The 13,919-nt window shown below is 39.6% G+C and overlaps 1 protein-coding gene across 2 annotated transcripts; it reads right to left on the bottom strand.

The window, feature by feature from the left end:
• Window positions 1-2,238: 2,238 nt before the first annotated feature.
• TTC32 (tetratricopeptide repeat domain 32) lies at window positions 2,239-10,406 on the bottom strand. Of its 2 annotated transcripts, none has more exons than XM_029232841.1 (3): window positions 10,051-10,406; window positions 5,376-5,542; window positions 2,239-2,484 (listed from the first exon to the last, which is right to left on the bottom strand). In XM_029232841.1, the coding sequence occupies exons 1-3, from the start codon at window positions 10,200-10,202 to the stop codon at window positions 2,354-2,356; spliced, it is 450 nt and encodes a 149-aa protein (XP_029088674.1). In that variant the 5' UTR covers window positions 10,203-10,406; the 3' UTR covers window positions 2,239-2,353. The 2 variants fall into 2 exon arrangements, with proteins under 2 accessions (XP_029088674.1, XP_029088675.1); XM_029232842.1 differs by lacking the exon at window positions 2,239-2,484 and adding an exon at window positions 4,124-4,629.
• Between the last annotated feature and the right edge of the window lie 3,513 nt (window positions 10,407-13,919).

The following is a 13,919-nucleotide window of genomic DNA, read 5'->3' as shown; positions in this document are numbered from 1 at the left end:
TGAAATGGTGTTTTCTGAAGTACCCTTAGCATTAGATATGAAATTCAACAAATCTCAATCTCTCTCAATCTCCTCTGTCTCTCTCTAAATGCCATTTTTAACTGGAATCCCTTTCCCATAATTTAGTGTCCCATTTTTGAGAAATATAGAAAACAACACAACGTGCATTTATCTAGCAGCTGTTAAAATTACACACTTAGCTCATGTACCAACTGTTCTGTTAGCTCTTCACTAGGTTCTTGGAAAGTTACACCATATGTTTGTCAATAATTAGTTTTTTAAAATAACAACCTGTTCACCCAAACACATTAAATAAATATGCCATAAGAAGTGAAAGTTCCACATCACGGCTTCAGGCAGAGATGCACCTCCCGTTTACTCCACACAAGTTTCTTGTCAGAGAACATCACATGAGCCAAATTGGAATCATGCTACTTATTTGGATGGAAGCAGAAGAGGCAGCAGTTTTTAGGACTCTTGCATCTGTGTTGTGTGTGTGCTACTAGGTGTTCAGAAACACTCTCATGTTTAGCCTTTAATTTGCCCAAAAGTGCTTTTCTGTGTTATAACTTCATTAAGTGCATTTTGCATGCCAGAAGACCATGAGACCCGAAAAGCTTGAAAAAGTTAAGAATGGTACAGAAACTCTGAATATACTTAAAAACCACTGAATTGTACACTCTGTATCTCAATAAAACTGTTTTTTTTTAATGGTACAGAAAAAATAATGAGTAAAGGAAGCATTCATGCCATTACAGTTTATGTAACTGTTGTAATTATGTAATTCCAAATTATTACTTATATAAACTTGTCTTTATCAGTCAGTTGATATATATTTTAATTTTTATTGGAGTATAGTTGATTTACAATGTTGTGTTAGTTTCAAGTGTACAGCAAAGTGAATCATTTATACATATACTTATATCCACTATTTTTTAGATTCCTTTCCCATATAGGCCATTACAGAGTAGAGTTTCCTGTGCTATACAGTAGGTCCTTATTAGTTATCTATTTTATATGTAGTAGTGTGTATATGTCAATCCCAACCTCCTAATTTATCCCTCCCTCCCCTTACACCCTGGTAATCATAAGTTTGTTTTTACATCTGTAACTCTATTTCCGTTTTGTAAATAAGTTCATTTGTACCCTTTTTTTAGATTCCACATATAAGCGATTTTCATATATTTGCCTTTCTCTGTCTGACTTACTTCACTCAGTGCGACAATCTCTAGGTCCATCCATGTTGCTGCAAATGGCATTATTTCGTGATATATTTTTCTATCTGCAAAAAGTATTTGGGTATCTTGGGCTAAGATGGAATTTGTAATTTTTCCAATTAAAATGAATGTAAAATGTTTTCATTTTATGGCTTTTCACTTAGCAGAAGCATTTTCAAGGATAAATTAAAGTTGTTAAGCAAGATAGGGGTTTAATTATTTGAAGCTTAGAGTTAGACGTTTAAGGGGGATTAGACTTGGCAGAGATGGAGATATTGAGATGTGTTGCTGTATGCTGAATTGATCTGTGCTGAGTGGCAGGGCTGAAATATATTCTGCCCATTGAGAAAGACGAAGGCCTGCGAAACAGCGGAAGGCTAAGACTGTATAGTGTTGTGGGGGGAAGGGGTAGAGAGGCCAGTGAAAGGCAGAAAAACCAGAAAAAATCTAGAAAAGGGCAAACAGATAATGATTAAAAGCTGACTTGGAAATTTCATTTGCTCATCCAGCAGCTGGGCTGTGGTTTGTTATCATAAAGGAAGTCCACATGCTTCATTCAGTTCCAGATTTCAGACAAAAAAAAAAAAAAAAAAAGCTCCGTGCTTAAGAGTTAAAAGTTATTTTCTAAGCTCAAAAGTAATTTATATCCATTTATTCTCTCTTACCTTACTTTGTAAAGGACAAACCTTAAAACAAACCACAATTTTCTGCCTTGTTTGTAGAGAAAAAAAAACTGGAAAACAATATAGTTTGGGCACTTTTCTAGTAGAAAAAGAGCTCAACAAATACTGAAATGTGGGAAATATAAACAACAGCAAACATAAAATAACGTCGTTTTTAAAAGGCACATAGCAGGACTTCCCTGGTGGTCCAGTGGTTAAGACTTCGCCTTCCAATGCAGGGGTTGCGGGTTTGATCCCTGGTCGGGGAGCTCAGATCCCACAGGCCTCGCCGCCAAAAAACCAAAACATAAAACAGAAGCGATACTGTAACAAATTCAATAAAGACTTTAAAAATAGTCCACATCAAAAACATCTTTAAAAAAAGGCAGATAGCAAAGGTATTAGTCAATCAGAAATTTAGAATCTGAATGTGTAATGTCGGAAGTTTTGAAGAAAATACATGAGGAAAATATATTATTCTTTAGTTATTTCCGGTAACTTGAGAAAAGTAAGTAAGTGTCTGGGTTCCAAATCAGGAACTGCTGATTCTGAACTTGAGTGACTTTCTTCTGATAAAGGATGAAGAAACGTTGAATCGTAAAACCCTACAAAACCAAATTAAATTTTTAATAAGCTTTTTTTCATATTACATCTGATCCCAGTCAAGAGTAAAGAAAAGAGAACATAAGCCAAGAGAAAATAAAGTTATCGAAGCATTTTTTAAGTATTTGATTTTCAGGATAGACTGGCTTTAAACCTTCCCAAGGTCTACGGACTTTGCTTTTTATTTTATTTTTTTAATAAGTTGTAAAATAAGTTTTTAAAAGAAGTTATCTTAAGAGGAATTTTTCTACATTTTAATGCAACTTTATAAATTCTTTCAAAGACATTTCCAACGTAAGATAAGTCATATTGGAAAATGTGAATCATTCCAGAAATAGATTTTAGTTTCCTTTCAAACTTCATTTCCTTTTAATATTCATTCACCTGCAGCCCAAACTCTTCATGTATTTTGCCAGATATTATTTATGAACTACAAACGAGGCAATTACGTCCTCTGCTTTATGAGATCACTTAAACTCAAACAAAACAAAACAGAACCAAACACCCTTTTAAGGGTGATGATGGTGATTGCATCTGAGAAGGTCACAGTAGTTACGCTGAGCTCTCCTCTGGAGACACTGGGCAAACATACTCTTTTCTCCTGATTAGGGCAATTTCCACCCCAGAACAGTTTTTTCCACAGCAATAATAAACTAGTTTGGGAGATCCCCAGATACAGGCTCTGAATCTTTGAAAGCCAAACCTCAACAATAAAAACACACACACAAAAATGTAGGTGAGACATGGTGTCTCTGGCTCGTTTTCCCTTCAAATCCTTCCCAGCTCTCGAAAGCTTCATCATAGCCTAATCGAGCGTTGCAGCGCCCAAATAAAACAGATTTTTTAAAGCCTTCTATTTACTAAGTGCTTTCGAGCGTTGCAGCCTAATCGAGCGTTGCAGCACCCAAATAAAACAGATTTTTTAAAGCCTTCTATTTACTAAGTGCTTTCTGTCAGTTTCTCACCTCTCTAATCACCCCCATCCCACTCACAATTTATTACATAGAGCGTGAACAGTTCTTGGCTCACAGTGAGGATTCAGTAAATGTCGATGATGGGATCATTAGTGTCATTATCCAGAGACAAACGGTGCTCGATAGTTAAATCTTAACTACCTTATCAACGATTACTAGAGAAAATCAAGTGTAAGTTGAATTCTTTCAAATGGCTCTCATGCAAGACATGTGTTTATTTTTAAGCCCAAATGTTATGTCTCTCTAGCCTAGCTATATAAAATAGCTTTGCTCTCAAAGTGAATACCATGGGGAGAAAATGGCCAGGGGACTATTGTAGATTAAAAGAACACAAAGAGACTTAACAACAAAATGCAGTGTAACTTGATTGACTCCAGATCCAGAAATAAAAATCGACACGAGACATTTTGGAAACAATTGGGGAATTCGAATATGGGCTGGGTATGGATGATATTATAGAATTATTAGTTTTATTAGGTATTATAACGGTATTGTGGCTATAAAGAAGGCTGTCTCTATTCTTAGAAAATGCAGGCTGAAATATTTAGGAGTAAAGTATTGTGATATCTGTGCAACTTATTTTCAAGTGGCTCAGCAAAAAGTTATATATTTAAGTAAAGAGAAAAAGCAAATGCGACACAATGTTAACAACTGGTGAACCTCAGTGAAAAGTTTATAAGTGTTTATTGTACTATACTTCCAATTTTCTGTAGAGGTAAGATTTTTTTAATAAAAAGTTGGGAATAAAAAATAGCAAAATAAATAGTTTTACTGAAGAAAATACCACACATTTCTTTAAATATTTTACTGTAATAATATACAATTATACATTCTTTTTACTTATTTACTTCATAAAAGCATACCCACTCAACATAGTTACTCAATCTGAAATTAACTACCTTAAGTACATCATTTAACTTTCAGTGCTGATGCATGAATCTCTTTATCTTAAATATAAATCAAAATAGCTTAACACCAGCTTTGAATTAAAGGCAATGAGATGCCAGGTGGATCATGAGTTAGTATTCCAACTAAGTTAAAGTTTTCAATAATTTCTTTTTTGCTTTTCTTTTTTGTCTAGAATAGTCTGTTTTAAGCTCAAAATAGCATCTTGAAATCCAGGATTTAAGTCTAATACTTTCTTGAAATCTTCCAAAGCATCATCAAAGTATCCTGTACCGGAACCCAAAAAAATGGAAAAGAAAAAACACTGAGTATTTCTATATATTATTCATAGCAAAGTTTGGATACATATACTTTTGCTTTTATATTTACAAGCTTTCAACCACTCCTACTAAAGGAATATTTTCCTCTTGATAATGATGTAGGGATGTTTGAATCACAGTAACTTTGTGTACCCTTACAGATCAATACACTTAAAATTAGTTATGGGTTTACGTACTGGGATTTAACAGGTACCTAGCCTAAATCATCACAAAATTTCAACAAAATCGTATCACCTATTTTATATAATTACAGTAAAATTAAGAAACAGGAAATTAATATTCTTTTTAACACTTTAATGAGAAACGATCCTAACAGTCCCTTTAGTCCAAGAATCTAAAACCCCTTCACTTTATATTGTCTTGTATGCCTTCAAAGATTTTAACTCAGAAAAGTTTCCCAGGGGATCAGAAGCATTACCCTCATTTCACAGCTGGGGATGCAGAGGCACAAAGTAATGGGATCACTCTCACTCCGGTGCCCGGGTCCAATTCCCACCCCAGTGCCCCGCTGTGGTCTGTAACACCTACTGAAAGCCTAAAATAAATTCAGGTAGGCTTCCTTTGCTCCAGGCTCTAAACCTAAATTTCACATCACTTTCACACTGGATGATTGCTACATTAGTTTTACAACATTTGAGAGCTCTGAATTCACAGAATACAGTCAAAGACAAAAGGGGGGAAAAAGATTCTTACCCAGCCTATATAATATCAACCCTCTGTTGTAATATGGAACTTCAAAATTGGGTTGGACTTCTATGGCAGATGTGTAGTCATCCATGGCTTCATAAAAATCCACCCTGAAGTACTTGATTTGCCCCCTGTTGTTATATGCAGTAGCCAAATCCTCAGGGCTGCATTTGCTTTAAACAAAAAGTTCACATTAAAAACACAGCGTTGCCAAATTCCTCTTGCTTCCCCTTTCATTCTCTTTTGGGTGTTGTCAAACTCATAGCCTATAACATGCAGTATCTACACTGAAAAACCAAGCGGAAGAAACAAAGTGCAAGGAAATAAAGCAGTGGAGTCAATTTTTGTTTAATCCTGGTTTCTACATTTGCAAGGTTATATAGCACTGCAATGTCAATCTGAAAAGCACATTCATTTTGCTGTGTGTTCAAAGCCCCTGCTCATTGTCAACTTGTTTTGTTGAATATAATATGAAAATGTTTATTTTCTAAAGCACATGCCAGTGAGGCAAAGAAGACAGCTCAGAATTGAATGAAGCAAGGAGGGAAAGCCAGCCCAAAGTTCAAGTGTGCTACGGACATGTCATAAAGTGAATCAGTTTTATCCTCAAATTTTTAAATGATCTCAAAACACTGAGATTTTAACTCATTTTCCACCAGTGAAGAAACAGAGGTTAACTCTAAGTGAAAAATCAACATGCTGATCCCTAGGGAGTGCTCTCTGGGGATAGAATCGCCCTCCCTCCAGCCTCAGCAGGTATCCTTCCCAAGGCCAGACTGGCTTCTTGCTAGTGGGACATGATGGCTCTGGTCCACACTGGGGGTCCTGTGTGCAGAAACGGCACTGCATCTGAGGGCTCCAGAGGTGGTCCAAGGACCTTTGAGTGAGCAGCCTCCTGTGAGTGGTTAGACATCCAGGCAGCTCTGACCAGCCACCAGCTCAACAGGACACACACACACACACACACACACACACACACACACACACACCAGCCTCTGCTGGACAAATCTTCTACACAGAGAATATCAGTGGGCTCTGCTCCATGTCAGAGATGATTCTGTTTTCCTTTCTTGTTTTCAAAGAGGATTCTCAAATTTGAACCAAACAGGGAAGATGCAGGCTAAACTCAGCTGTCATTCTTTGTTATACTCCACAGTTCAAAGTCTAGTTCTCAGAAAATATTTGTGACTGCAGTCAGTGTTATTAAAAGTTACTTCTCTTAACATCTTGATCCTTGAGATCTCAGACAGGGACTGTAATTACTGCTGTTAGGAGCGGTACTCACAGCCTAGGGGTCTCCTTCAAGTTTAAGCTTCCTAACAATGGAAAGGAATCACTGCAACTTTAGAAAATGTCTGTTTCTGTGAGCTAGGACTGAGAGAGACTGGGTACATGGACCCTTCTAGATGCCGCTAGCACCACCGTTAAATCCTAGTGAACAAGAAGGGACGCTCCGTTTATCTCTCTCTGTTATGATATAGCTGAACTGCTGCCCAGTAAAGAGTATTAAGAAAAATGCAGCCTCAGGACTCGGTAAGGCTTTAGTCATTAAATTTCTAAGCTTCAAAACTTTGTTATAAGTGTCTTATTATCAGAGGATCATCAAATGTTTGGTTTAGAATCAGATCTCATTACAACAAATTCTAAAAGCCTACTCTCCATATGGAAATCGTTTCATATTTTAAAGACATGGGCTAACAGTTAAAGCCGAATTTTTTTAATACTGAGAATTTTGTAATGATAGTGTTTACTTGGATGGAATATAACCAAGTCACCTAATCCAAAAGTAGATTTTTTTTTCTTTGCACTTGCTAACTTTAGCAAAGAAAAAAATATATTTGGAAATTAGGTTTATGGCTAACACTGCACTTTTGGATTTTAAAAGAAAACGTTATAAACCATTCAGAGTGGCAGGCATACAAAGACTGTGAATACTGTTTCAAAATGATTCATTGACCCATTGCTTTAAAAATAAACGAACCCTAAAAGATATATTTAAGGAAGAAAGTTGAAATGACAGAATTCAGTTTAACCATGAGTTCCTAGAAGAATTTCAGAACTATAAGGAAATTAGAAGGTCCATGCAGGCGTGCTGAGCAACCTTCTGCTAAACCTCCACAGATTTTCTTTCCAATGCTGGTAAGGGGCAGAAATTACATTTGGCACACAACAAATTTGTGCTCTCAGGCTGAGATGAAAAAAGGAGAAGGAGTAACAAGACTAGAGGCATCGATGCCTGTTGCTGACGAATCCTTTTTGAAACCTACTAGATAAGTCTAAAAAATATAACAAACTAGTGCATATAACAAACAAGAAGCAGATTCACAGATATAGAGAACAAACTAGTGGTTACCAGTGGGGAAGGGGGAAGGGGCAATACAGGGGTGGGGTATTAAGAGGTACAAAATATTAGGTATAAAATAAGCTACAAGGGGGCTTCCCTGGTGGCGCAGTGGTTGAGAGTCCGCCTGCCGATGCAGGGGACACGGGTTCGTGCCCCGGTCCGGGAAGATCCCACATGCCGCGGAGCAGCTGGGCCCGTGAGCCATGGCCGCTGAGCCTGGGCGTCCGGAGCCTGTGCTCCGCAACGGGAGAGGCCAAAAAAGGGAAAGGCCCGCAAAAAAAAAAAAAAAAAAAAAAAAAAAAAAAGCTACAAGGATATATTGTACAACACGGGGTGTATAACCAATATTTTATAACAGCTATACATGGAGTATAACCTTTAAAAATTGTGAATCACTATACTGTACACCTGTAACATATAATATTGTACAGCAACTATACGTCAATAAAAAATTAAAAAAATTTAACCTACTAGATAAGTCTATGCTTAGAGCTTGAAACAAGAATAGAAAACTACATTTTCTATGATTACTAACTTTGGGAGGGGTGGGTACCATCTTATTGCTTGTCCCAAAACTTCTATTAACTATTAGTCTGGTGTATGACTGAAATAAGAAAGCCACTAAATGTTTCTGATTTAATTCCATGGGAGTTTAACAAACAGGAGAAGAATCATAAGCCTCATACAGTAAGACTAGCTGCATCCTGTCAAGAAAAATCAAATCCTTGAGGGGAGAGGAGGGTGATAGTGCAGACAACTCAAAACTGTCAAAAAACCTGCTCATTCAGCTGCCCTTTCTTTTCTCATCCTGGACCACTCAACACAATCAACAAGAACAACAAAGGCAAAATCTGGAGTACAGCACATGCTACACACTCAAGAATAAATCCAAGATGCTTTGACAGAGTAGGTATTAGCAGGTGAGGTTGAGACAAGCTGGGACCTGGGACCCTTTGCTGCAGTGCTTGCACCTGGACAAACATCTCCTTGAGCAACAAAATACAGAGAAACTATACGGGACTAAAAAGTTGGTGCAAATTATGGACACGATACAAGACCAAAAACAAAAACAAACGCCAACTGCCATTTCTGAAAAGCCGGGAGCAAAAACAAGGTGTCGGGAGCAAAAGCAGGGTACCGCGCATGCCCCCTGCACTCAACGCTCCCAAAGGGGTGGGCAGACCGCCTAAGCCACCCCTCCGGCCAGCCGGACCCCGGACACACCCCCTCCCCTCACCCCTTATAAGGAACCAGCTCGCCCCTCCTCGGGGAGCAAGGGAATCTGTTACTTGTGTTTGCTCCCTCCGGCTGCAGCAGGGGCCCCAAGAAAGCCTTGCCTGAATTTCTTGTCTAGTCTCATCAGTTTCTATGGATTGGGGAAGGCCAAGAACCCTAGTCGGTATCAAGGCTGCTAACGTCACAAAAAAAAAGGCATTACATGTTCTCTGACAGAAGGACACAACACCACCTACAATAGTGTTCTCACCATAATTCTGGATCTGAATTGGATCAAACCTCAAGATTTAACTACCAACTCACAAGAAATGTAGGAGACAGAGGACCATATTAAATGACATCAGGGGGTTGAATTCAGCAAATCCAAAATACGGGAAACTCTCAGGACACATGACCCGGTTTCCTCACCAAATAAACTGCAAGGCAAAAAAATGAAGGGGAGCCTTAAAGGCTAAAAGACTTGACGTGCAACCCGACTTTAACCAACTGCTAAAAACCAACCAAACAAGCAAACAAAACAAAACAACCTTTGTTGATCAACCAGGAAAATTCCAAAACTTGACGTTAGCAATTATGTGCTAATGATATTGTGGTTACACCTTTTTAAATCCTTAATATCTAGAAATGCACTCTGAAACATCAATGGATGAATAATATGCCCTGGATGAACTGATAATGCTTAAGCCCTGTGATGGTTACCTGGAGGTTCATTACACCATTTCCATATATTTAAATTTTTCACAGTGAAAAACAAAACACCTGCTGTGATGTCGTGGAGTTGCGGCACTGTGTGCTAGCGTGGCCCCCACGGCACCTCGCCCTCACCAGGTCTCGCTCTAAGACTCTGGATCACAGTAACATAGAATGGGGACGGACACTCGAGGTGAAAGGCAGCCGGCGCCCCGGTGTCCGGACACCTTCATGGGTGTCCCAGAGGAACGCGCAGAGGGCTGCGCTCTAGGATGCTCCCTCACTGCCTTTCTGGAAAGACAAACGTCTGCCCGCTGCGCCGGTGAGCTCGGGTAGCCGAAAACCAGACTAGACGGACCCTGCCGCCCACCTTGCAGAGGTCCCGCTGTGTCCACTTCTCGCGATACTTACCTCCCGGACGCCTCTCCCTCGGAGGCCGCACAGGCGTACTGGCGAACGTAAGCGGAGTACAGCGCTTCGGCCTCCGCGTACTCGCCCTTCTGGAAATGAGCTTGGGCAAGCGCTAGAGTCGCGAGCTTTTCTTGCCCTTGCTGCCCTTCCATAGCGGTCGGAGGCCTAGCTTTCCGTGTAGAACTGGGGTTGATTTCTGAGCGATTAGAGGCGGCACGACAAAGCTACTTCCGCACCCCGGAATTTAACTTGACGGCAAAAACCTGGGCTCTAGAAAAGGGGGAATTTTGTGCCTTCCGCGGACCCGTCGTCTCGCGGGATTAATGACGCTGCTGGTGGCGAGCGCAGGTGCTTCAGGAAAGCTTGGGCAGACAGACCCCTGTGAAGTGCAGTTCTCTTGTTACTGCTGGTCTCGCCTGCCTGTCTCCAGAAAAGCAGTGGATCGATAGTCCCAAACTGGTTTCCAAGTCCGTGGTTACATGTTGCAAGGAGTTTGCCCTTTGTTACAGTGAATGGTGGGGGCAGGGGGGCGGTGCCGGAAGCGGAAAAGATGTAGGTTTGTTTTATGAATGGCTAAAGGACCCACGGATTTGTTGTAGCACTTTTCCGGTTCCTGCGTCCACCTGCTAGAGGTTGTTCTAAGTAGGCTGTGGTTACACTGAGACATTTTATGTCGAAATCCCATGAGCTTAGTTGTCACATGGACCTGCGTCCAGTTTCAAACACTACCATTTATTAACTGCAAGGCTCTAGACTGCAAACTTCTCAACCTTTTTTGAACTTCTAGAATAGTGTAAGGATTAATTGAATAGTATTTTGTGTTAATAGTCTGGGGTCGAGGACGTCAGTTTGCATTGCCAGGCCCTTTATGCCAAAGGGAAACCCATGTAGTAATGTATTAAGCACAATATGTTTAATCCAAGTAAGAATTACGTAAAATGAACAGTCCTGAGAGAACAATTCCATTTAACATAGCATTAAAAAGAATAAAATACTTAGGAATTAACCAAGGAGATGAAAGACTTGGTTAGATGAAAACTACAAAACATTGATGAAAGAAAGCCACAGACAAACTATGTTCGTACTAAAGCAATCTACAGATTCAATGGAATCCCTATCAAAATCCCAATGATGTTTTTACAGAAATATAAAACTCCATCCTAGAAATCATAAGAAATTTCAAGGGATTCCAAATAGCCAAAACTATCTTGAAAAATAACAAAGCTGGAGGACTTACACATCCTGATTTCAAAACTTACTAAAGCACAGTAATCAAAACAGTGTGGTATTGGCATAAAGACAGTCTTTTCCATAAATGGTGGTGGGAAAACTGGATATATCCACATGCAAAAGAACGAAGTGGGACCTAAATAGCATATTAGAAAATTCACTCAAAATGGACTAAAGACCTAAACGTAAGAGCTAAAGATTAAAAATCCTTAGAAGAAAACATAAAGCAAAAGCTTCATGACATTGGATTTGGCAATGATTTCTTGGCTATGACACCAAAGAGACAGGCAACAAAAGAAAAAATAAACTGGACTTTATGAAAAGTAAAAACTTTCGTGCATTAAAAGACTATCAACAAAGTAAATAACCCGGAGAGTAAGAGAAAATATCTGCAAATCATGTATCTGATACGGGTGTGAAATGCAAAGATGGAGGTTCTGTGGAGCAGGTTTGGGCTGGTGTGTCCATCTACTCACAGGACGAAGGGATCTGACATGGCGTCTCCATCACACTTGGGAAGCTCTGGTCTACAGGACACTGGAGGGACCTGCCCCGTGACTGAGCTGCTGGGCCCAGGCTCAGTTGCTGTCCCTCTCCGACTCTCTCGCCCGGCTTCCACACAGTCCACCTGCACTCGGTGCTTTGCCTGCAGGGTGGCATCATCAAGACTTCCCTCAGCCAGCTCAGCCAGCAATACAACTATAAGATGATCTGCTGAAAGCGTCATGCTTGCCTTTAACCCCACACTGTCATCTGCCTCAAGAAGTGTGGCCACAACAACAGCCTGTGCCCTGAGAAGAAAGTCAAATAAGACTCCTCCACGAGTTCCTCCTTCCTCTGCAGGGCAGCCCCCTGCCCGAGCCCCATGGCTAGGGGCCTCAGTAAGGTTTCCCTGTCACTGACTGGGATAGTAAAAATAAATAATAAATAAATAAAATTTAAAAATACGTGTATACACACACATACACTATACATATATATCTCCAGAGTATACAGAGAACTTCTGAGACTCCACTTTTCCAGGGTGGGTGTACTACCCCGCATTTCCCCCAGCAATGTACGAGGGTTTCAATTACTCCATATCTTCACCAACACTTGTCAGTTTCAATTCTAGTATTATAGTGGGTATGTAGAGGTTTCTCATTTTTCTCTAAATTCCTCTATATTTTACTAACTAGAAATTTAAACTGTGCCAAATAAGAAATGAGTAAATAAAATAGAAACTCTAATGTCTACTTTTTCTTTTAATTTTTGAGAAATCTCTTAAAAACAAAGAGCTCTTATTATGAAGAAAACTTACAGAACAGCAATTTCTTCAGTTTCACCTCTTTTTTTTTTTTCTGGCCACACAGCGGGGCTTGCGGGATTTTAGTTCCCCTACCAGGGATCGAGCCTGCACCCTTGACAGTGAAAGCGTGGAGCCCTAACCACTGGACCACAAGGGAATTCCCATTTCACCTCATTTTTTTCTTCTCCTAAATTCAACTGAAATATAAATTAATGCCTTTTATTTTTAAAAAGGCTATTAAGACTATTTTTACTTTCTCATCTATACTCTTTATGTACTTTTGAAATTTTCTCACATGAACATATGTTAGTTTTATACTCAAAAACCAGTAAGTGGGACTTCCCTGGTGGCACAGTGGTTAAGAATTCACCTGCCAATGCAGGGGACACGGGTTCCAGCCCTGGTCCACGAAGATCCCACATGATGCGGAGCAACTAAGCCCGTGCGCCACAACTACTGAGCCTGCGCTCTAGAGCCTGTGAGCCACAACTACTGAGCCCACGTACCACAACTACTGAAGCCCGCACGCCTAGAGCCCGTGCTCCACAACAAGAGAAGCCACCGCAATGAGAAGCCCGTGCACCGCAACGAAGAGTAGCCCCCGCTCACTGCAACTAGAGAAAGCCCGCGTGCAGCAACGAAGGCCCAATGCAGCCAATAAATAAATAAATAAATTTTTTTTTTTTAAAAAACAGTGTTAATGTCTTTTAAAAAACGAACTGAGAAAATGATAAGAATAGGCAGTAGGGGGCAACGTAATATTGCTATTTTCATTTTAGAAACTCCGTAGCAATATTTTGGAGCTATAACATCATCAAATTAGGTATTCTTGATTTTCCATTAAAAATCTGGGAACAATGTTTCCCCATTTCTAAATGTGAACTCTGTATGATCTCTAAGGAGTAATTCACTGCAGCCTCCAGTCATCAGACATTTGCCTAGTATCTTTAATAAATTGTTGTTGTTTTCCTGTAGGTAGCAAAAGTGATATTGTACAACTACTGTACCTCCTGTCCCTATCTCCCCTTAACCACTCTGGAGCCCAATACCCTTCGACCCAACCCCCATCAAAATATTTACATCAAAACAAGACAAATACCATGTTAGCATGAGTTATAGATAAAGAAAACAGGATAAATACAATTTTTACCTCAACATTTATTATTTTTATGTTTTTTCACTAATACCACATAAAACCTAAGATCTCAGCTCTTAGAATACAAAAAGATAATTTCAAGTGTATGTTAGCAAAAACATGTATGTAATATATATATAATACATATATAAAATAAAATTCGCATTTGTGCACGACAGCAGGTCAACAATGCTATGCTGCTTGTTAGCACGCTGT

Source organism: Monodon monoceros, unplaced genomic scaffold, assembly GCF_005190385.1.
Source record: "Monodon monoceros isolate NGI ecotype Baffin Bay Population unplaced genomic scaffold, NGI_Narwhal_1 Super_Scaffold_19, whole genome shotgun sequence".
Lineage (NCBI taxonomy): Eukaryota > Metazoa > Chordata > Mammalia > Artiodactyla > Monodontidae > Monodon > Monodon monoceros.
The sequence above is the reverse complement of the archived record's forward strand: the minus strand, read 5'-3'. Positions and strand labels throughout refer to the sequence as shown.